General features: G+C 41.0%; 2 protein-coding genes across 9 annotated transcripts in view; both read left to right on the forward strand.

Annotated features, from left to right (window-relative positions):
* The window catches only part of ACOX1 (acyl-CoA oxidase 1), a 35,399-nt gene extending 29,610 nt beyond the window's left edge, over positions 1–5,789 (forward strand). For all 3 annotated transcript variants that reach the window (XM_020805053.3, XM_020805052.3, XM_072990511.2), the window contains exons 11-14: positions 1,565–1,670; positions 1,764–1,907; positions 2,385–2,591; positions 3,871–5,789. In XM_020805053.3, coding sequence (XP_020660712.1) covers positions 1,565–1,670; positions 1,764–1,907; positions 2,385–2,591; positions 3,871–3,921 — 508 coding nt within the window. In that variant the 3' untranslated portion in view covers positions 3,922–5,789. The remainder of the gene's footprint in view (positions 1–1,564; positions 1,671–1,763; positions 1,908–2,384; positions 2,592–3,870) is intronic.
* Positions 5,790–7,438: 1,649 nt separating this feature from the next.
* Positions 7,439–24,110, forward strand: part of FBF1 (Fas binding factor 1) — a 36,290-nt gene continuing 19,618 nt past the window's right edge. For all 6 annotated transcript variants that reach the window (XM_072990513.2, XM_072990515.2, XM_072990516.2 and 3 more), the window contains exons 1-15: positions 7,439–7,654; positions 9,123–9,231; positions 10,371–10,398; positions 10,614–10,655; positions 12,727–12,814; positions 13,276–13,336; positions 13,865–13,915; positions 14,022–14,166; positions 14,712–14,792; positions 15,440–15,559; positions 18,735–18,882; positions 19,625–19,758; positions 21,431–21,530; positions 21,623–22,048; positions 22,706–22,783. In XM_072990513.2, the coding sequence (XP_072846614.2) occupies positions 9,229–9,231; positions 10,371–10,398; positions 10,614–10,655; positions 12,727–12,814; positions 13,276–13,336; positions 13,865–13,915; positions 14,022–14,166; positions 14,712–14,792; positions 15,440–15,559; positions 18,735–18,882; positions 19,625–19,758; positions 21,431–21,530; positions 21,623–22,048; positions 22,706–22,783 (1,505 nt within the window). In that variant the 5' untranslated portion in view covers positions 7,439–7,654; positions 9,123–9,228. The remainder of the gene's footprint in view (positions 7,655–9,122; positions 9,232–10,370; positions 10,399–10,613; positions 10,656–12,726; positions 12,815–13,275; positions 13,337–13,864; positions 13,916–14,021; positions 14,167–14,711; positions 14,793–15,439; positions 15,560–18,734; positions 18,883–19,624; positions 19,759–21,430; positions 21,531–21,622; positions 22,049–22,705; positions 22,784–24,110) is intronic.

Consider the following 24,110-nt stretch of genomic DNA (forward strand, 5'->3'; position numbering starts at 1 on the left):
ACACACACATTCAAAAGAGAGTGTTATACCTCAGAAATGACTGAATTATTTTGTTGTTGTTGCAGGGCAAGAGTACTATAAGTGTTTATTACATCTTCCAGTATGTGCCCTGGTCTTGGCTATTTTTGCGAAGTACACTGGCCCCATTTTCCACCACTGTAGCTATAAAACGCATCACTGAAATTCAGAAGTAGACCCCCCCCCCAAAAAAAACAGTACATCTACCTTTACTTTCTAAAAGAGGACACTCTGCTGTGCCAATTTGCAGACTTGAGATGGCAGGAGGCAGAAAGCTGCTGCCCTTCCTGCTGATTTTTGATGGTGGCAACTGTGAGACTTCTAGAAGATGGCAATGTGCCCCAGGATGGCTCCCATCTCAGCCTTACAAAAGCACTCTGGAAGGAATAGCATGTTTTATAGTATAAGAGTGTGTGTGTTTGTCTACACGACATTGTGCAGTATTATACTGGTTAGTGTTATATAATTCTTATATGTCACTTGGTAGAATGAATAAAGATACACTACTGGTATAGTTTTAATATGGACAAATGTTAAAACAAGACACATAGAACACAAATCCGTATATGGAGAGGAATGAGGTGTTAAAGGGCAAGCATAACAACATGCCATGTCACTACTGCTTCTGAGAGTTTAGTTTCCTCATCTGGCAGGAATAGCAATACAGTTATGAGATGTAGATTTTTCTGCCTTCCATTTACTTATACCGGGAGACAGAGTAAGAGCCACACAGAAATCCTATGAGAAATAGGGAGTTGATAATCCTTACTTTACAAAGTGGGGACTAACAATGAGAAAGTCTGGATGGATTTAGGCAGGTGTTGTGGGGAAGGCCCTTTAGTTTACTGACTGGGATCACAAAACAGAAGAAAGAGTGAATCTTAATATCAATAAATCTCATTGCCTTCAAAAGGAGGAGAGTCAGTAATACACACGCAGTATATGTGTACAGTGAATCTCAATATGAGTGAGTTACTCTGTTAAAGGTCCAGTGGAAAGTTCCAAAGTAACAACTGATTTTGTGCAGGATGCATAAATAACATATCTACTGAAAAGCAACTATGTCTCTGTTAGGTTGTTTAGACCAGTGGTCCCAAACCTTGAGTAACCCAGGTGTTCTTGGACTTCAACTCCCAGAAACCTTGGCCAGTACAGGTGGTGTTGAAGGCTTCTGGGAGTTGCAGTCCAGGACCCCTGGGTTACCCTAGGTTGGGAACCACTAGTTTAGACTACATGATCAGGAAATTTTGTATCTATTACAATGTGTGCCCTCACCCAGTAAATACAAACTTTCCAGACCTGCTTTCATGCCCAGTTATGGACACTTGCACATTCCACACACACTCCCCTTCATCCACATTCTCTCTTCCCTCTCAGAGTCTGCGTAACATATCTTTGGCAACATGTATCCATTACCATTTCTCACTATTTGTACTAGTACTTGGGTTCCATTAGGGTTCCAATCAATAACCTGACAATTTGCTAAGGTTAATATTGGTTTGATGTCATTTTGAAGAAGCTGTACTTGTGTTCTTTTGTGCTTTAGGCTGGTTGAATTTGCAGCAAAGAACTTGCAAGCTGAACTCAATCGTAGAAAGGGCAAGGAAGAGGCTTGGAATCGGACTTCAGTTGATCTAGTGCGAGCTTCTGAGGTCAGTGTCACCCACAAATTAATCTGATTTGATTGTTCGTTCACCCCACAGGTGCCTGAATTCACACTTTCCCATTAAATATCCCTCTTTCAGGCACACTGTCACTATGTGGTAGTCAAGCTGTTCACAGCAAAGCTTTCAGAAATTGGTGATCCTGCTGTCAAGGCGGTCCTTAACAACTTGTGTCTACTGTATGCACTCCATGGGATTAGTAAAAACAGTGGAGATTTTCTGCAGGTTAGTGACTAAATTCTGCTTTGAGACTTTGAACTACAATGCTGTGCTCTGTAATCAAACAGAAGGAACCCAGCCGAGAAAACTAGGATTAAACAATGCTTGAGGGGGTGCCATGGAAAAACTTTTGCAGAAGTACTTTTAGCAAAAGAGCTATAGGCATAACTGGCTGGTTGTGGAGAAAATGGAACACTCTTTGAAGTTTGTGAATGTAAGATTGCATTTGTCGTATCGAGGCGGTTATTGAGAGGATTTAACGATGATAGGGCTGAGAAAGGGCTGTGCCCTTGAGAGCTGTCAAAGGTTAAATCAGGATGGCTTTATGGGGGAAGTGATACTCATCTCCCTAACATGACCGTATGCTTGGAATTTAGGCCACAGATTCATAGCATGTCTGTAAATCTAATATAACTCAGATTAATAAATGTGCACTTGTCTCTGCAGTTCTATTACCTTTTGAATTTGTGGTTTCTACTTCAGGGAGGCATTTTATCAGATGCACAAATAAATCAGGTGAACCAGCGTGTGAAGGAACTCTTGGCACTAATCCGCCCCAATGCAGTAGCTCTGGTAGATTCCTTTGACTTTCATGATTCCGTGCTTCAGTCTGTACTCGGTCGATATGATGGTAATGTCTACGAAAATATGTTTGAGTGGTCAAAGAAATCACCACTAAATAAAACACAGGTAAGCAGTACTTATACTTTACTCTGGTTTACCAACTGATTACATGATGTAGGACATAGCAAGTAAACTGGTTTGTCAGAGAATTCCTTAGAAAGGATGCTAAATTGAAATTATACTCACCTCTGTGGGGGCTAGTAAAAACATAGCAGTGGTCCTCAGTTAACTTGAATTGTGCATTCTGATCTAATTATATCACACATTTTCAAGGTGTGGACTTTTAACTGGATCTCCAAACCTCCATTAAATTTTATGATGGGTGTGATGTTAAGAGTCCTCTTATTTTTGCTTCCCTTTCTACTGTCACTAGACAAGGAAGAGCAGTAGTAGTACATGTTCTTTAGAACAGAAGGCAGGAATTGGGATTTGCAGCTGGTTTGCCAGCAACAAAAGTGTCCAGACCTGTATAAAATCTAAAATGTTGCCTATGGCATGCTTTCTAGGTCAAGTATGAAAGTTCTCTTGTAGTAGTACTCTACTGTCTGAGTCAGCTTGTGCTGTAACTGAAGACAATCTGCATGTGTACAGCTTTTCACCCCATTTGCTTGCTCTTCAGTAGAGGTTAAGAATCCTTCTCAGTTGGGGAAGTTAACAAATTACATACCCTAAAGAACAAAAATTTGTACAAATATCTGAAGTGGAGACAATGGGTGATCATCTATGGTTTCATAACCAATGGCATTTGAAGCTGTGGATGAATGCTATTAACAAGTGCTTCTCTCTTACCTTCCCATTCTGGCTTGTTATTTTTCTTGGTTTGCTAACCAGCAGTATAATTGAATTCCCTAGTTTAGATGTAAGGATGGGGGACTGTGGCTTAATTCAAGGTGGAATGGCTACCTTGAAAATAGTGTGAAGAAAGTGTGTGCAGTTACAGCACTTACTTAGAGCCTCATGAACTTCATTATCCAAACACAGCTAATTTTTTAGAAATTCCCTCAAACATTTGTTATGAGCATTATATCAATGATTGGAACAACTAATTTGTGCACTTCTTATACTCTGTTACCTACTCTGTGTGTGCATGTATATATATAATGATTTCTCGGTGTGGTATAGTGCAGGGGTCCCCAACCCCCAGTCTGTGGACTGGTCCCAGTCCATGGCCTTGCCAGGACTGGCCGCGGAGACAAATCTGCCCCCTGCTGGAACGCACAGACACATGCACGGCCCCTCCCATGCACGCACAGCCCCTCCACACAGGTCACATTTTGTTCACCTCAGTTCTAGAAGTAAGAAGTCTGTGTTTGAAATGAATGACTAATCTTACAATTTCTTGCAGGTCCATCCATCTTTCCACAAACACCTGAAACCAATGCAATCCAAACTGTGATGACCTTTGCTGCTGTTTCAGTGTACAGTTTTCCAGTTCCCTTGAATCCAAGATGTCATTTGCCCTACAAACACCCGAATCACTTGGCAAATCCAGATAGCTATAGGGTAATCAGTAATGGTAGCCTTTTCCTCACATTTAAAATAATTTTTAAGGGGTTAGAGCACAGGAATACAAAATGATAAAAGTGCAATTGTAATTATGTGCAGAAATTAGCCTTTTTAATCTTTCAGAAACGCTATACAAATTGGTATATTGTCAATTTGTGAAAAACTTCAGATTGCTACTGAAGCCAACAGGATTTTTTTATTGGGAAGTCATTCCAAAAGTAGTCAGCTGGCAACAGCTTGTCTTCTGAAAATTCTGTTAAAACACAACATCGTTTTGCACCCTTTATCAGTATTGAGTGCAGTACAGTGGTGCCTCGCAAGACGAAAGTAATTCGTTCCACGAGTAGAGCCGTCATGCGAAATTTTTGTCTTGTGAAAAGCGGTTTCTCATAGGAATGCATTGCCATGCATTCCTATGGGAAAACTCGCAAGATGAACAAATTGTTTTCGTCTTGCGAGGCATCAGTGTTGCAGGGGGGGATTGTCTTGCGAAGCACAGGCATAGAAGAAGCTGTCTTGCGAGTCACCAACACAATTGCAAAACACTTTCGTCTTACAGGTTTTTCGTCCGGCAAGGTGTTCATCTTGCAAGGTACCACTGTATAGGCAAAATTTTGCCAGGATTGTCCTGTGCATTTAACTCTTCTTTGGAGAGGTCTTCGTAGCCTTGTCTGGATCTAAAGGACCATAGCACTCTTGGCATTACAGGCACAGATTGTCCTCCTAAGTAATTCTTATTTTTCTGCCATATGGCATCTAAGAGTTCATCTCCCTCTTTTTCTCTAGAACTATAATTTCATTATGGCATCACCTGTCAAAGTTTATGGCATGAAAGTATGTTCTTCAGCAGCTGCTATTCATTTATAGCAGTTGTCTTCCTGTTAAGTTCCAGCATCATGAAACACTAAAAAATTAGTTCTCTAGCTGAAGACCAGACAATATTTATATCTTTGTACTTATTACCAATGTATTACATTTCCATTCAGTAAATGTTTTAACATATCTGGGACAGGGAGAGGAAAAAACCTTCAATAACGTTGGACAATATTTCGAGGTCACTGTCACAAATTGTAAAAGGCTTGGTATCTCCTAGGACTCTTTCTGAAGCACTTTAAATTTGTTCCTTACATTTTGTAAAAGTCATACACTCGATAGGAAGAAGTTATAGAACAATGGAGAAAAGTATCTTCAGCCACACAATCTGAATCTCAAGGGTGCCACAAAGAAGAGGTATACCACAGTAAGGTGCTCTTAGGCTGAATATTTGCAGATTATTGTTAGCAGGCTAACATTTTAGCATTACAAAGAGCTTCATTCTGTGAAATCAGCAGGAGTAACAATTGTAGCAACATGGCTGGACTCTGTCTTGCTAATTTTTTGAAGCAAATCAAGATTTAAAGATCCACAACTGAAGAAGTTGGAGTTGCCTTCAATTATGTGAAATTCTGTAAGACTATCACGACATCTTAAGAATGGATGATTCTTGATACGCCTGCTCAAGAGAGAAACATCCTGCAGGGATGGATTTTTCTGCAATCTTCAAGCAAGAGGAGCATTGATCCAAAAACTGATTTTAGAATCATTTTTAACTTTCTAGCTGCTAAAGCATTCCTTCTAATATTTCTAATTACTGTGCTGTCAATGTATGTGCATCCTGACTTTCTGTGTACCATGTTGATAGGAGTCAGAAACTACAGTTGAAGACTGTTGGAACATCTTTTTCAGGACATGTGTAAACTTAATAAAAAATTTACTTTCTGTTTGTGTACATTTACTGTGTCTTCAGTTGACTATATAAATAGTAAAAAGCAAGAAAGCAGCATATAATTGAACCCTGTTTGGGTCATATATTGGAAGCCAGTACTTTACAAGTAACATTTTGGAAACTCACAATATAATGATTAGTTATTAGACATAATCTTAGAACTGCAGAGCTGGAATGAATCCTATGGATCATTGAGTCCAAGTGGCACAGTGGAGAATTAAACTCCAAACCTCTGGCTCCACAGCCAGATATTCAACCACTGAGGGATCTAGCATTTCACAATAAAAGTATTGTAACAAGCAAGTGTACCAGAAAATTTGTCTAATATTTAAAAATTTTCTGATAATCAGAAATTATTTTTAAATGCAATCTGAGGCATTTTGACAATAATTTTCCATATTTGATATTCTCTTATCAATCCTGAATGACAAGAGAGGTATGCTTTCTTTTTTACCCTTCTAGTACTTTGAAAGTGCAATATCAGAATTAGGCACTAGAAAATAGGCAGGTTTTGTATTTTTCTGGCCTGCTAGCAACATTGACACAATGGCCATGAAAGAGGCAAACTGCTTGCCTGATCTACACAAAAATAAGATACATTATGGTTGCGGCGAAGCAACTACAGTAGCAAGACAACACGCTTCCTTTTAAAAAGTAACGTGCTGAGCCTTGTTCTTGTTATTTGTTCTAGAATTTCTGTTCTCAAATAGCTGGGGTTCTGATTTGCAGGTGAGAGAAAGGCAAATCTGAGCTTTAAACTCTTAATTTTCGTTCCCTATGGGAGTAGGGCGAACGAGGGATGAAGCTGGTTCGGCCCCCTGCTACCTCACGTGAGGGGGGGGGGCTTTCCTATACGAAAGCCCTACCGGAACATCTATGATCGAAGTTTCGTTTTATCCGAATTAAAGCCGCTAATGAACTTTTCTACACCCAACGTAGTAATGAAAATAGGCAATGTGTGCTGCGGTCCTGTTTGTTACACGTTAACTTAATCTCGGATCACCTCGCTTTCAAGAAATGTTTGTACGTGTTGTTTGGTTCCGCGAGAACCATAATACTTTTGCTAGAATCGCATCTGTTTCAGTGGTAACGCTAATACTCCCCCCCCCCCAATCATCTCCCAGGTGAGGGTATGAAAGCACTGTGCTTGTTACTCGCTGTCAAGCGGCATCCGATTAGGGACCGAGTCTGGAGAACTAGGGTTCAAAACCCCACTCGGCCAAGGAAGCTCCCTGAGGGAGCGGAACTGGTAAAACCACTCCTTGAAATAAATAAATAAAATATAAATAAATTGAAAGCCCTATTAGGAGCTCTGTGAGACGGTTCCGAATGGACAGCACAGAAAACACACAAGAAGGTTTTTAGGACTACAGTTCCTTTTATTTCTTTCCCGTGGGCCACAGCGGTTGAAGCTTCTGGGAGATGGTGTTCACATCATTGGGAGAAATAAAAATTATACACTTTAGCATCACAGATGTCCCATAAATCCCGAGGTTTCCTGGAACCCCGCCAACAACACCCTTCCAACAGGTGGCTTTCCGGTTCAGTCGGGCGCGGCAGCGTGCTGGGAAATGTAGTTCTGCCCAGCTGCTGAATGACTTGGTATGGTTGGAAGAACTGCATTTCCCAAGACGCCTTGCGCCTGAATCTGCTCGGCGTGGGTAACGGGCCGCTGGCGGCGGCGGCGGCGAGATTTGCTGCCTCGTTGCTATTTTCTTCAGAGAGTCGGGCAAGGCTGCGCCCGGTACAGCGGTTCTTGAGGCCGCTCCTCACCGTTAAGGGGCCATTTGGGGCGGCGTGAATGTCCTCTCTGCCTTTCCTTGTGGGCAATACCTCCGCGGGTGGCTTGGCTGCTATGGTAACTACGTTAGGTTCCGGCCGCGAAAGACCTGGGGAGGTGGCGGACGGAAGAGAAGCTGCTCCCATTACGTACCACTGCCTCGGAAAGTGTGGCGGAAACATGTAACGTTAAACGCCATAAACTGGAAATACAGTACTACTGTGGCCACCAGTATTGTGTTCTGCCATGGATAGGGTTGCCCAGGAGCTATGTATTCAAAGGGTCGTTTTTTGTACTATGGTACAAATTTTTTCTCTCTTAAGTTTTGTTTAAATATTACCTGGTCAGGGCATTTTAAAGAGCATTTGAGGTGACAGTCTTAGGCAGATGTTGGCAAAAGAGAAGGGGGTGGGGATATAGGGGAAAAGGGGAAAAATATTGTGGCACTTTAAACACTAAACAATTATTTTCATTGTGAGCTGTCAACTCCTGTCAACCTAGCAGTTCGAAAGCATGAAAAATGCAAGTCGATAAATATGTACCACCAGGGTAGGAAGGTAACAGACAAACGCTGGCTCTATGGCTTGGGAAACAGAGATGAGCACCACCCCCCTAGAGTCGGACACGGCTGGAGAAAAATGGTCAAAGGGAATCTTTACCCCATGGACTCAAATCCACAGCTTCAGCCTCTTTTGTGGATCAAAATCCAGTTCTCATGTGCCTGAAGAAGTGAATTTGGATCCTGAAAGCTCACAATGAAGCAGTCTGCCACAGTATTGTCCTTTTCCCCCTTTTATTTTGCCAAAATGCTGAGACAGAGAAATATGGCTGCTTCTTTGGAAGATCCCGAACAGAGTTAGGAGTATAGGGAAAGGGAATCCATGGTCTTTTTTCAGATTTGTTTTCAGACTTCAGCCCCCAGCCATTATGATCAGTGGTAAAGGATGATGGGAACCATATTCCACATCTGAAAAGCCAAAGTTTTCTTGTTCCTAGTTTAAATCCTTGCATTTCATTAGACTTTTGTATGCCTTAACATATAGGATCAGGGTATAATAAACTGCCAGAGGAATTAATGATGTTGGTTTGATGAAAGTCAAAGTCCTTACAGAGATTGAGAGTGTTTGGAATATGTACAGTTTTTTTTTAAAACGTAAACCAAATTGTAACTTTCAGTCTTTTCCTCCTTGGAGCCCATGTGCTCACACACTAAGCCAGCATGTGCACCCATGGGGAATTATGGCAGGGAGGGTTTGTCAGCTGGAGAGGAAGGGACTAAAAGTTGTTGTTTGGCTAAGCAACAGGATTTCAACCAATATAGTGCTATGATTTGGGTATGAGAAATCCATAGTGAAGTCCATATAGTTTGGGCAACTCCAAAAGTCTCAGCTTAGAATGGATTTCATAGGATTGCTGCGAGGCAAAATTGTGCCTTTTTGATAGCTAAATCTTGTATCAGTGAACACACGGAATTTATTATATTGAAAAACTCATTATAGAAAAAGTATGAATCTACACTAAGATTTCTCACTGTTCACTTCTTTAGGAGAAGATTGAGTTTATTTCTGCTGCACTGACCTCATCTGTGCAAATTTAAAGATAAAGAATCTCTGACAAGATCATAAGATAAAGCTGCAGTTGGAAGCCATGCTATGGTGAGAGATGGCTCATTTGTCAACCCAGAAGTATGGTCACAGTGAAGAAGACATTGTCCCACATTGCACCTAGACTAACCATCAAGAGCATAAGTGTTTCAGGGATGATTGTTTAGAATAGGGCAGGTGTGAGAGAGTTTGGCCTTCCAGTTATTTTGCATTACAGTTCCCATACTCCCTTACCACTAATCATGCTGGATGGTGCTGAAGGGATTCATAGGCCAAAACATCTGGAATGCCAAAAGTCTTCTATCCCTGGTGATTCAAATTTGCTTCACATCTCCTCTATGAAATTGTTATGTTTTGCAGTTTCAGGCTGGTGGCTTAGTTAAATAATCCATACTCGTAATTTTAATGAATGTTATAAGCAATTAGGTTGTCCCTTGTAGCTTTTACAACATTCAGGATTCAATTAACTATTCCATAGTTCTTTAAAGATTTATGTAATGTTGGAAAAACTCTTGCACAGTTTTTTTCAGCCAGTAGCTTTAACATCATACTTACTAATACATCTTGTCTGGCCAACACCTTTCTGGGCTGTTAGTCATTATTGTTGCCTCTGTTGTTGATCCACTGATTTCCAAAGCAGGATTGGCATTACAGTAGTATATAAGCACAATATAATCATTTATTTTGACCAGCTAACTGCATGTGAAAACGATGACATCTGAGTTTAATTCAGATTCTGTTTCACTTCCAGTGTTTTCCTCCTCATTTGAATCCAGATTGACTTGCATTTGTCTTCATCCATACATTCACTGATAAAGCTGAAGGTTAAGAAAACACTACTATAAAGTGTTTGCTCATGGAAATAATTTACTTCCCATTTTTGATATCTGATTTCTGAGTCTGTTGGCCTCGAAGTATATACATTTCCCTCAAATTATATACACATTCCGGGTTTCATTCAGCATCCTTAAGCTGTCCTGATTTTCAGCAACTTTTTATGTATTAAGATTGTCCTTGAATCACTGATCCATTGATACAAGCCCTATAAATATGAGAGAGCTTCTAACTATCAGGTCCAGGTTTCTGGAGTTTTAACGTATCTATCTGAATGTGAAAGTTAGGGCCAGGAAGGCAAGTTCTTGTTTTTGCTTTCACTGTTGTAACAGAATATCTGTCCTTTTTGTCTTTAGGCAGTGAAACCTAAGAAAGGACTAAGAAGTAAGTTTCCATATTCTTATGACACTTTGGATACTGGTCAGGGAGTTGGAGCGGTCAGTCATACACTGTGGACACAGCAGCCCTGTCTAGGCTTGTCGTTCCAGGCCCCATGGTTGTATTATGGCAGTTGTAAATCTTTCTTGTAACAGTAACTCGTATGCCAGTTTTATACTGTGGGGTTTTTGAATCTGTTAACTTATTTTGTCTTGTTCTAGGCTCCATTGATGATGTCCTTGGTGATCTTCTTGGAGATGATGGTAAATAATCATTGGAGAAATTTTAAAAAAATCATGTAGGGAACAATTATCAGGTGATGTGTTAGAATGAGGCACTGCTCTTTGTGCCGCCTAGAGTGGTCGAAATGACTAGATAGGTGGGGTATAAATACAACAGATAAATAAATAAATAATTTCAGAAGTTAGATGGTTAGCTGCTAAAGAAAAGCTATTTTCTCAATTGGAGTCCCAATTGTCAGAGGAGAATTCTCTCCACTGACAAAATCATCTGATGCAATAGATCATATTCTGTTAAGTGCTGTCCAATAATGTTTCCAACACTGGCTGTATTCATGCATAATTTTTTTTACATATCGTTAATTATGATTTAGGGCAACCTTTTAGGGTTTTCTAGGTAGCACATACTCAGAAATGGATTACCAGTGGATGCAGTCAGGCAGGCATTTGTCCTATTGTTTGATCCAAGTTGAAAATTGCCTGGTTCGTTCCTTTTTCCGGCAACCATGTTGTGTGATCGCAAATAATCTCACCTCTGATTGAAACCTATCTTCACCTTTTGGGGTCACTGTCAGAAACTGCTAATTTTTTTTTGCTGCAGGTAGGATCACTCTGTTTTGGTTTGGTTCAGCATGTGTGATCACTGTGATCAAATCAAAGTGGCTGGCTGTCTCTGCTGAAGCTGCTTAACAATCTTGAGATGTGAAAAGCTTACTTTTCTGCAGAAAGGAAGGAATATAAGTTTTGCATTTCTTTTTAATTTTTACTAATGTATCAGCATACTTTAAAAGCATTGTGTCAATTACCAACAATTTAAAAGAAGTGGAAAGTTTTGTCTCCACAGGTGAGTAGAAAGGAAATTTCTCTTTTCTCAAGATTATTAAGCGGCTTCAGCAAAAGAAGAGCCAGCCAGTCCCTTGATCTTGAAAAATGGGAAGCTTCTTTTCTCTTTAAAGGGGAAAAAGACTGGTCTTGATTGTGCTAAATGGTCACTTGAGGTGCACTGTGGTCGATTCTTGCATGTGGATACAAGAATCACCCCAAATGACATACCACATCTCAGAGCAACCCATCTAGTTGCACCCATTGTTTTCTTCTGGTTGCTGTGAAACTTGCCCATGGCTATGCAGGCCGGATGTTCTGGGACTCACAGTGGACAATCAAGCAGCCAGAGGTTAGGAGTTTGATTTGAGCTCTAGCAGATCAGGTTTGCAGCCAAACAGCTGACTCACTGAGCTATCCAACCAACTTTCATACATAATGGAAAGCCATAAGTTAGCTATGTGTACAAAAATAAAAAGGCACCTGGGCAGAGCATTAGAGTTTCATTTTAGCAGATTCCAGGCTTGTCTTTATATATGAACTAGGAATTGTGATTTAATAGAAACACTAGTTTGTTTTTAAAAATCAGGGCAATAGCCCAGGGTTTGCTTTGGATTTGTTTAGCATCTGATATTTTGAACCACTCTGTCCGATTAGCTTTTAACAACACACCAGGAATGGGCTAAAGCAAAAATAAATTCAGGCTTAGAGGGAAAGGGAGTCTATGAAGCCAAGGGTTTTTTGCAGACTCTTTGCTGCCTGTGTGCATAAAAATAAACCATGGTTTAGTGCTATATGTGAACCTTTTTTCTATTTGCTTTTATTCTTGCTGTAACTGTTTCATTGATGTTTGGATGTTGTTGTTTTTTAATACATTGTTAAATTGTATTGTTTGACTTTATATTGTAGTTTGCATTAAATTCTCCTTTAGGGAATGTGGGGAATGTATTTTTCTTTTTTAAATGTATCCTTAATTTCACCCATTTTATGACTGACAAGCAGTGAATAGAATGTTGAAATAGAATAGAATAGAATGTTGATTTGTTTTCACCATGCTGTCCTGCTTGTGTCCCTGATCTGTTAAGGCTCAAAGTTGTTGTGTTTCTGCATAATATTATGTGTACTTAGCCCCTTGTTTGTTTGTTGAAAGCAACATGGCAACATATACAAGAGTGCTGAGATTTTAAGGACTCAAATACAATTCTTAGACCAGATTTCACACAATTCAATAGCCCACATTTTGACCTGCTAGGTCTGTATCTTTTTTTCTCAGATGACATCTCTCCTAAAGCTAGAAAACCTGCTTCATTTGGCAACATTGGAGAGAGAGCCAGAGGACTCACTACACAGACCAGCAAAAAGTGAGTTTCAGTCATCAGTCCTTTCGGTGGCACTTTTCAGTGGCTGGACTTCCCTGAGCAATCCTCCATCATTATTTCTCCCCTGATTTTCCAAGGTTCTTGCTTATAGGGTAGGTCTCCATATGAACAGGACTTTCTCCACTTCAGATTCTTTGATGAACATATGTTCAAAGTGACAACAGAGGGGGATAGGGATAGGTGCTCCACTCTAAGCACATTGTCAGACTGGGATTCTCTAACATCTGAGTAGGACTGTTCCCTCTTTCAGTTTAGCCATCATGTCCCAGGGACCTTTCCTGAGTAGAATTGCTACTGAGATTTCTTCTAAATGAATGTGAATTTGGAGGTTTCTCATTAGCCACACCTTTTAGCAGTTCTACAATAGTTTCAATAAGACAGTGAAATGTTTTGCATGCATGCAGTGTGTATTTGTATATCTCTTTTTGTTTGTTATTTTCCAGGAACCTTTTGGAGGATGACTTCTTCAGCAAAATGCCTCTTGAGGAAGGCACAGAGGCACAGGTCAGAATAAATAAGAGTCTCAGCATTCTCTGTATGAAAAATGAAGGCACTAGTTCAGTTTAACAGAACAGAAATGCTTTACTGCTATGCCTAAAAGCTGACAGGGGAAGGAGGAGAAACATACAGTTGAGTTCCAAAATGTTTGTGGGATCTGTTGAGTATTGCTAGGTTATTGTGTTGCAGAACTTCTCTGAAAATTTTCTATTAAGGGCAAGTAGTTGTATATCAGAATTAATGATCAGAACACTATCCATATTTACTGGTTTTGTTTTATTTTGTTATGTGACATTAAATCTTGCCCAGTTTAATGGTAACCCTATGAAATATTGGCCTCCAGAAGGTGTTACAATTAACAATCCTGTTCCAGTCTTGAAGACTTTAGATTATGGCTTCCTTGATTGTGTCAATTCATCCGATGTTCACCTTGATTTTTAATATTAAAGTATTAACCTAAATTATTAACTCAAAACAGTGTACATATAGTATAAATAATAAGTAAAATCTTTTTAAAATTTGTTTATTTTTAAGGATTCTGATATCTCTGATGTAGACCCACAAGCCCTTCTAAAGACTTTGAAGGTAAACAGAGAACATTTTGTGCAGTGTAAAACCAAGTGGAGTTTGTTGTGCTCTCTTAATTATGAAGATGTGCCTTTGCCACAGTATTTGTCCTTTTCCATGCCAGGATATGGATGACATGGAAGCTGATCTTCTGGGCATAAAGAAATCAAGCTCTGGGCCTGTTCAGAAACCTGCAAAGAATGTGACAAAAGCTGTGCTTTCAACTGAGTCAGGAAGACCTCTTCAGAAAACAAACATAGCTGAGAAAGGCAAGCCTGTGTCTCAGGGCGTTGAGCCATGGGTAGAGAATCTGAGATGCTCCAGATTTTTAAGAACCTCCAGTTCTCCAAAAAGGGCTAGATTATATTTTTGGATTGCTATTGGGAATGATGCTATACTTCCAGAGCAAGGTTCCCACTAAGCTGGGTGCGTGCACAACTCTGCTTTGCTCCACACAGCTTTCCTCCTCCATGTAGTGATCACGTTAGGTTCTGGTCATGACAGAACCCAATGTGCAGTGGGAGGTGGAGTCGCACACACTTGCAGGGGCAAATCTGTGTGAGAGAGGTGGAGGCCCACCCAGCGAGGCTGAAAATTAAAGGGTACATTGCTCCAGAGGCATGCCCGCTTGTGCATTCTCTAGAAAATTGCTTCTGCCAGCCTGCTTTTGAGCATTGCTTCCTTTGAGCCAATTATTTCTTTAACTAGAGGCACTCTATTACGCTGAATAGGTACAGAGGTTCATTATTATCTAAGTGTTGTGATAGAATGAAGATTTCCAACATGTTTTTTAAAATAAAATTTCTCTATACAGGGGACCTGGTCAGTGGACTTAATAAGGATTCCAGCTCTACTCCCACTACCTCCAGACAGCTGAAACAGAAGTCCTTTGAAGGTAGTATCTGATTTTTAGCATGGTTTGAAAAACAAATAAATATGGAAAGAAGGGGGTCATGGTTTAGCCATGTTTATAGCCAAGCACTATTAGATTTAATGTTCTCTGCTCTAAACTAGTAGAGGCCGTGACAACTACCCATAAACATCAGAATCTCTAAGCCACAGCTGATAGGCATAGGACAATATCTTTCATGAGTCAAGGACATTCATTTGCTAGGGACAGAATGAGGGTTGTAGCTATAGTGCCAGATCTAGTTTGGCAACAGTGGTGCAACCAATGCAGTCACTGTGGTGGTAGTGTTGCCGCTGAGAGCCAAAGTGGTGTTGATCTGGAACTGTTCCCCACTCAGCCATGAAACTCACTTGGGTGAGTTTGGGCCTGTTTTCATCTCAGCCTGACATACCTGGCAGGTTTGTTGTGGGGATAAATTGAGGGGCAGAAAAGCCTGGTACAATATAAATAACATTACTGCTGAGGGGGATATCTCAACCTGCTGGTGGTAGCAGTAGACTTTGAAACTGGCTGAAGTGTGGGATATAAAGCTTTTTGCTTAGAGCTCCTAGTCTAGTTTTCTTTTTGTTTTGAAATGGTTCTCTATTCTCCTAATGACCATACATTTTCTCAATGTGTCTTTTTTTGCCTAGATGTGGATGATCCTTTGGCTGGTCTTTTGTCTGATGAGGAAGAAGGCACAGTGAAGAAAGCACATTCCAGTGCCACCAAAAATACCCCAGAAACAAATGCTGGGATCTTGAAAGAGAAAGGTATATGAAAATAATGAAATGATACCACTTTAGGCTTGTTTGGCTGCTTTGCCATGTATCGCAACATCCTCCACTATGGACCCCAATTGTAGGAAACAGATTTGTTCTCATAATTCTAGTTTAGATTATAGTAACCCCACTCGGGATTAAAATGAATGAGTGTCATTGCCTGAAGCCTTTGCTCAGTCACAAAGCAGTGTGTTTTCAATAACACAGTATCTCCCAAATTTGTCCTACTAGAGTTTGGTAATGAGGAAAAATGAGAGAATAGTTATAAAGCAAGATGTGCACCAAAAATTCTAGAGAAGTTAATACATTTAGTCATCCATAGGATTCAGCAAGCTGAGATTTTATCACTAGCATTAGGGTGTGTTAGAAGAGTCAATGAGGGAATTATTCTAGCAATAACACTCTGAATAATGCAGGATTAGAAGCACGGAAGTCTTTCCAGCTTTTTCAAGTATTTAGCTGTTTTGTTTGATGTCCTCAAAGTATAGCTGGCTGGAACTACACATTGCAGATAACTCACAGTAAGCTTTTTTATTGCAGGTTATCTGCAATCTGGAGTGAAAATGTTCCTTTCACACACATTTTAGTGTGGCGAAACCAGAGCTGCCAGGTACTCTATTGCTCATCCCTCCTCTGCAAGAGCAACGCTAGCCAATCAGTCCTGGTTGCCTGGCAACGTTGTTTTTGTTGTCCAGGCTATCAGCTTCAGTGGCTCCATTTTTGCCACACACAGAGCAGGCTGCCCTCCCTCCTCTGCAGGGCTTGTTTGTCCAGTGGATGACTGGATGGTGGCAGCCAGGGAGCACTTGTTGGCAGTGGTGGCAGCAGTGCCATTCATTTGCCTCTGCCCCCGTGCTCCCTGGCCACTGCTGTCCACTAGCCTGCCAGACAAACAAGCCCTGCAGAACAAGAAGGGCTCTCTTGCCCAGCTGAAGCCTTACAACACTTGAATATGGTGCTCAACACATATTATATTAAAGCACAGTAAGGTGTATGTCATGAGAAGAGATGATAGTTGGTTCGTATTGGCACCAGTTTGCTATGTTTTAGAATTGTTATTTATGTAGCTGGTAATTTATATTGGCCAGAACTGTATTATAACTTATGTACATTGACACAAGACCAATGGTGTAAATTTCAGCAGTAGATTGCCACCAAGGAAGACATCAGAGCTTGTATTACTTTATCCTGTGCCATGTTATGTAGCTAGTGCATGACAAGATAGACAAACACTGACGTCTTAACTAGCATTAAATTGACCGCCAAGATTTATATCACTGGATTTACACTACTGGGCAAAAGTAGTAGGATTCTGCCAATTTTTTAATATTTGGTGCAAGCCACTGTGACAGTTGTGTGTTAAATGAACAGAAATGTTCAGATATGTGCATTAAACTATGCATTGTATGATTAACTTCCCAGAAGAATGTTGAGGGGGTTAGGACATCAGCTATTAATTTTGAGTCTAAATCAAATTCCTGCTTCTGCAATCAATCTCTTTATTATTATAGAGTTACTTTGTATGAGCCCCACCAGTCCTGGCTTGGGGAGCTAGAACTGGACAAAGACCTTCCATCCAGGGATCTTCTTTATTTCTTTCCACTCCCCTGGGGGTTCTGACTCTTCCTCTGGGGACTCCTCAGCCCATCAGGCCTCTTGGGTATTTGTCTGGCTCCCCTTGAACCCTTGAGCTTGGTTGCTGTTGTTTTTAGGAGGTTCAGGAACACTCTTGGCATCTTCCCCAGAATTCGTGTTCCTCAGGCAGCTCTGTTTGGCAACCTGCCACCTGTCTCTCTGGCTCCCTCTTGTGTTCTGTCTCTGGTGGCGAGAGGGTGGCTTTTATATCTGTCATCCCCCAGAGATGGACAGTAGGTGCTCTTTCCCCCAGGTTGCATGCCACTATCCCGAAGGTTGATATCATTACCAAGGCCTCTGTTTGGATCCTGGTTTCCCAAGTGGAGTGAGGATGCTCTGCTGTGCTTTTAAGACTCTGAGGCCCCTTTACGGCGCCCATCTGGATCAGGATCTGGGTCTCTAGCACCGTAGGTCCTGGGTTGACATACAACAGGAGCTTCCAAGGTCCTGTCATCCTCACATTTTGTCTGTATTCGGCTTATCTGGTAGATATGTTTAACTGGACATATGTTTAGTTACACTGTTAAATGAAAGATTTGTATTGGGCAGATTTTACATTTGGAAGCTTAGAAAATATATTTCACAATAGATCATTTAACACTGTGGAAGCAGTGGCTTTCTACAGTTAGCTGGAAGTAGAGCTAAAATAATGCAGCACTTTTACAATGCAATATAATGTGTCTCTGCCCTTTTCAATGGCTATAACCATTTATCATTTTTTTTTCATAAGCAAATTTTCCTCTTTAGTAAAACCCTTGTGTAAGCTTTAGTACTATCTTGGTACAGAAGGATGAAGGTTGGGTGCAGTAATAAAAACCATAGTTGATTATTGAAGCAATATTTCATCTGTAATCCCCCATTCCAGCAGAATAGGCAGTAATAAGGTATGCAGGACCTTAAAGCATAGATAGGTCATTTCAACTAATCTAGAGGCCACCTTTCTGGCTCCATAAAGCTCAGGTTCCATAAACTAGCAAAAGTGGAGAAATGAAACTGAAAGTGCACTTCTCATGTGGAAAGGATTGCAACCCGTTTAAAAGGTAAGTTCTTATTCCTGGAAGCTTTCAGGAGCAACACTTCCCCTTTTTTGGTGGGGAAAGGTTTGGCAGTCTGATGGCGCACACGTAGCCCCAAGACTGAACTTTGCCTGTCCATTTATGAAAGGTTAAGTAATCCAGAAAACCTCAGTTGTCTTGCAAGCCCGCACTGGACTGCCTGGTGCTGTAATTGCATTTTATTATGTTTGTTTGCAAGTTTAAGGCTCCACAAATTGAAATGTCTGAAAACACTTAGATTTCAGTTTGTTAATTATATTGCTGAAATATGAGAGGGTAAGGATGGTAATTCTAGAGAAAAGAGAGTAGAAGCAAGAAAACATTAACTCTTTTTGCATAAAAGTTATGAAGAAGACTCATTAATCACAGTTAATGTAAGCATTTTCTGAATGAATAGGTTGATGTTAACATCAGGGGTGGGGGAAGCTGTAAAATTGAAACGTATCATAACAAATCTTTTCAATTTGATTGCTCAGGAACATCTATGCCTACATCTGCATCAGCTGTGGCCCCTGACCAGAAAAAGGAGCTAACATTTGAGGATGATGGGGATGATCTCATGGATGCTCTGGGGTTTGGTGAAAACCCCAGAGCAGAACAGAAATCTGGCAGAAAGTGTGAAGAGTAAGACACCTCTGTTCAATAAAATGCAGTGAGCCGTGAAATTCTTTTAGTCAGAAGCGAAGTAATAACATTATTGGTTATGCAAAAGAGGAAATGGAATTTATGTTACACTTTGCATTATATGCACTCATTTAGTTTCCCTTATGTTAGAGCAGGAATGACCTGTAGGATAGTTGAAACTCCCTAGGCACTCAAGAACCAGAGCAGTAATGGGACTCAAGGAATGTATAATGGTCAAATGTCAGGCCTGCCATTTGTTGCAAATTACAAGATGTAATTTTGATTTCTGCAGTTGCTCTTGCTAATTATAGTAAAAAGTCATTCCAGGTTCTGTGCATTGGGCAGGAATGGGGATAACGGGATTTGTAGCCTGGAAGGCAAAAAATTAGACATCTAACTGGGGAAATGGACACGCAAATAATGGGTTTTCCTTAGGTGTTTGACTGGTCTGAACAGGAAATTAGATGGTCTACCAGATAGGCTTTTCATCTAATAACCGCACAGAACAGACTTCTGTCTAGATGGGCGGGGTATAAATTTAATAAATAAATAAATAATACACAGGATTATTTTTCTGATTTTTATAACAGAAAAAGCCTATGTGTCTTCATGATATTTCTGAGAATTCTGAAGGCTAGAATTGAAGCAAGCTATGGGTGCCAAAAAAAGCCAAAATGTTGTTCCTACTGTATATGTAATATGGGTTGGTTGATGAGACCAAATATGTATTTCTCTTTGACAGTGGGGAACCTCGCCCTGCCCGGTCTATGTTAGATGAATTGCTGGGACGAGGAACAGCAAAAAAACTTCTGGAGCGACCAAGCATAGGAGAACACAAGGAATTGAAACTGGATAAGAAAAATGAAAAGCAAGCAGGCAAGTGTGATAGGAATGAGTCTTCCATTATTATTCTTGTTTCTTCCATACATACTGTTTTCTGAGGAGTCCTTTTTGCTTGCCTCTGAAGAGATACGAATACCCTCAACTCGAATTTGGGACACGTGAAACTGCTTGAAAAGATATGGATGATATGTCCTGATATGCTTGTTTGGTGTTTCTTGCCTATACATCGGTGACTACACACAAAATATTTAACTTTGCTTGTTTTGGAAAAATATTAAAGTGTTTTCCCCAAACCTGAAACTAACATCTTTTACAGGGTTATCACATTTTCTTGGTGCTCAGTAATTTGCCACCCGGAAAAAGGAATTCATCCCTTGATTAGCTCTTGCAATTACCATATGGAATGCAGTTGAAAGAACTTCCTAGTCATGTGTTATATAGTGCCTGTGAATAAAACAAAAGGTGACACACACCCAATGCATGCCCCCATTTGATAGTCTTTTATGCAGTGCTCAGTTAAAAACTTGAGTGCTTCCCTGCTGTCCTGCTGCACCACTCACTGCTAGCCTAGCAGTTCGAAAGCATGTAAAAATGTGAGTAGATAAATAGGTACCACCTTGATGGGAAGGTGACGACGTCCCATGTTCTAGTCACGCTGACCACGGAAACTCTATGGACAAACGCTGGCTCTACGGCTTGGAAACGAGCATGAGCGCCGCCCCCTAGAGTCAGACACAACTGGACTAAATGTCAAGGGGAACCTTTCCCTTTCCCTTTAAGTCATTTAGGCCCTTGTTTTCTACACTGACTGGCAATAGAGCTCTGTAATTTTGAGCAGAAGTATTTAACAGTCCAACCTGGAGATGCCAGAGATTGAATGCTGGAACCTCGTGTGTCAGCTGTATGCTCCAGCTATTCAACTTCAGCACCATCATTTCAGTCCCTGGCATTCTATGTTTCTGTAAGAAATTCTTCTTTAAACAATGATGGCTTATAATTTGCACATACAGTGGTGCCCCGCTTGACAATGAACCTGCTTGACGATGAAATCACTTTACGATGCCTTTTTTGCGATCGCTATAAATGATGAATCCAAAGGGCATTTTTCTTTTAACGATGATTCGGTCCCTGCTTCGGGAACCGTTTTTTTCGCTTGACGACAATTAAAAACAGCTGATCAGCGGTTCGCAGAACGGCTCCCTGCTGTTTTCCAGACTGATTCTTCGCAAGACAGGGATCGAAAATGGCCACCCTATGGGGGATCTTTGCTGCATGAGCAGATATTTCCCCCATTGGAATGCATTGACCGGTTTTCAATGCATTCCAATGGTTTTTTTCCGCTTGACGATGATTTCGCTGTACAGCGATTTTGCTGGAACGCATTATCGTCATCAAGTGGGGCACCACTGTATATTCTGTCTACCCCTTAGATCTTTTTGTCTCTTTTGAATTCATTTTAGAGTTTCTTATTGGGCCTTTGGCTGCAGAATAAATTTGATTGTATATTTTAGAGTTTCTAAAGCAGGGGTAGCGTGCTTCACATTATGGTGGACTCCAGCTCCTGTAAGCTTTAGCCAGCACCGTCAGTGGTCATGGATGAGAGGACCAGAAGCCAGTCCCAGGTTCCTCTCTCTTGCTGGCCAGGAGTTAATTCTCCCTTGTGTATTTTGTCAGCTTAATTGTTGAGAATGTTGTTTCTATACAGAGAAGGAAGACAGTCTAGGGGATGAATTCACTTTTGGAGGCTACCAACCCACCGTGGCCTCAACTCCAGAAGGACGGCAGTCAAGAAGACAATCTGTCAGGTAACGATAACTGCATTAATCACAAAATGTAACCTTTTCTCCTGCAAGGCTTTTGGTAAAATTTAGCTCTCCTGATTATTTTTCTGTTTTAGGTTTTCCTCAGAGAACCTCAGTGAGCTCAAAACAGACCAGAGATCGAAGCCTTCCACTCCAGCTTCTTCCAGCCCAGTACGCAGCAAAGTTGGGGCTGATTGGCTGGGACTGAAAGATGAAGATTTTGACTTGCCTCCTTCATCTCCGCCAAAGGACTCCAGGAAGAGCAGCACAAGAGGAGCCACAGTGGAAGTGCCACTTTTACCTTCAGAGAGCGAATACCCTACTCTTACCAGCCAGTTCCCTTCCAGACCCAGGCCAGTTCCTGAAGCAGCAGCACAGAAGCCTGAACCCAATGATGATGATGGTGACAGCTGGCTCAGTAATGTCTTAACGCAGAAGAAATCACAAATACAGGAGAAGGTGACGGAGAAGAGACCTGGGCCCTCAGATGGAGTGGAGGCAGATTCCATTACTCTTACCTTGTAAGACCAAACCTTTTTCTATTTCTGCACTTAATGGTTTTCAGACTTGGTGAATGGCAAACCTTTATTCAGCCTGCTGCTGTTTGTCAATTATATTTTGTATATTATTTAATATGTAGAACATGTTTTGGTGCACAGATCCCAGTGCACAAGAAAAGCAGTTTTAGTGTTGCATACATTGCTGGCCCTTGAAAGCTTGCAGGCAGATGCCAAGGGCAGTATTCTCTCCCTGTCTTTGTACAATTGTGTCAATTAGATATTCTTACATCTGTGGTTTTAAAATCAGGTGTGTACTATCTTTTGATAATTAGCTGTAAATCAGGGGTCCACAACCCCCAGTCCACGGCCCAGTGCCAGTCCATGGGCTTGCCGGAACTGGGCCATGGAAACAGATCTCTGGCCCCCTGCCCACATGGTGGGCATGTCGTGCTTACGCAGGGGGCATTGCGCTCCCGCGTGGTGAGCACAACACCCCCCACCTCAAGCTCAGGGGTGCCCATGCCCCCCATGCTCGGAGCCTGCCTCCCAACCAGTCCACAGTCCCAAAAAATTGGGGACCACTGATGTAAATGACAGCTTATATATAAATTTTAAAAGTATAAATCTTTGAAACAAATAAAATACATTCATTTTGTGTTTTTGTGTTTGTTTTCACAGTCAGCATGCCACATCTGCACAAAGACACAAGCAGTCACTTGTCCAAGTGGATAAACCTGCCATGTTAGAAGAACCTGAGTAAGAATTTGCTTATGGCTTTTCTATATGCATTTTGTCAACCACTGTGAGAAACCGAATGCTAGACCTGATGGGCCTGTGATCTAATCCACCAATGCTTTTTTGTGCTATAAGTTTCTGTCAAGTCCAGCCCTATCATTAATTATTATTATTTTAATAATCATAGCTGATTCCGTGGGTGCCAATTTCTAGCTAAATAAGTCTGCTTTTAAAGTTATTCATTCATTCATTCATTCATTCAACATCCATCTGGCAGCCAAGGCCACTCTGGGCAGTTCTTCTTGCTTGTATGTTCATCCTGCAATTAAGTTCTAAATGTTTTAATTTTTTAATGTATTTTAATTATTATTATAGTTTAATTGCTTTTGATGTGAATTTACTTGTATCATCTTCATGAGCCGCCTTGAGTCCCCTCATCAGGAGAAAGGCAGCCTAGAAATTATACAAAATAAATAAAAATAAATTTGTTAGAATGAGATGACAGCCTCAGCTAACAGACACTGCATTTTCGAAAACAAATGTTGTCTTATCAGGCAAGCATACACACAAAATGAAATAAAGAAGACAAAAATGTTGTAGCATCTTAAAGGAAGAGTTTGAGGACATGGATTTGTCTGTGAAAGCTCACATTCAAATATAGCAGTTAGTCTTTAAGGTGCCACAACATTTTTGTCTTTTTTATTTTTATTTTCTTTTGCCTGATATGCTAGCACAGACTGACACAACTGCCTCTTCTAAGACAAATGTCAGTTTTGTGTCTGACTTGTGTGGTGAAAAATAGATAGTAGGCATCCTTCAGTCTCAAGAGACTATGGTAACGTGCTGTGTATGGGGGTCTTGGAACAGCATCTAGTGTGGCTGAGAAGGCCAATTCGAGAGTGACAATCCCTTCCACATTGAAGACAAATACAGTCTGTCCCTTGTCCAGCTCCCTGGTTTTGCTGGTTTCAGGACTGCCTCTTTGCCTCGGCCTGCCAGACAAGGGTCTCTTCAAATTGGGAGATGCCAAGGTGCACTGCCTGCCTCCAGGCTGAACGCTCAGACATCAGGGTTTCCCATCTGTTGAGGTCCATTCCTAAGGCTTTCAGATCCTGCTTGCAGATATCCTTGTATTGCAGCTGTGGTCTCCCTCTGGGGTGATTTCCATGCATTAATTCTCCATACAGGAGATCTTTTGGAATCTTTTGGTGAAAAATAATGTGATCTCATTATAGGAAGTTTCATCCACTAGTAAGATGCATCTGCCAAGGTGATTGACTTCAGTGTATGAAAGTGGAAGGGCAGCTGAGAGCGGAACAGCAAGAGCAATAGAGGCTGCGGTGCCTGC

This window comes from Pogona vitticeps, chromosome 2 (assembly GCF_051106095.1).
Source record: "Pogona vitticeps strain Pit_001003342236 chromosome 2, PviZW2.1, whole genome shotgun sequence".
In the NCBI taxonomy this organism is placed as follows: Eukaryota; Metazoa; Chordata; class Lepidosauria; order Squamata; family Agamidae; genus Pogona; species Pogona vitticeps.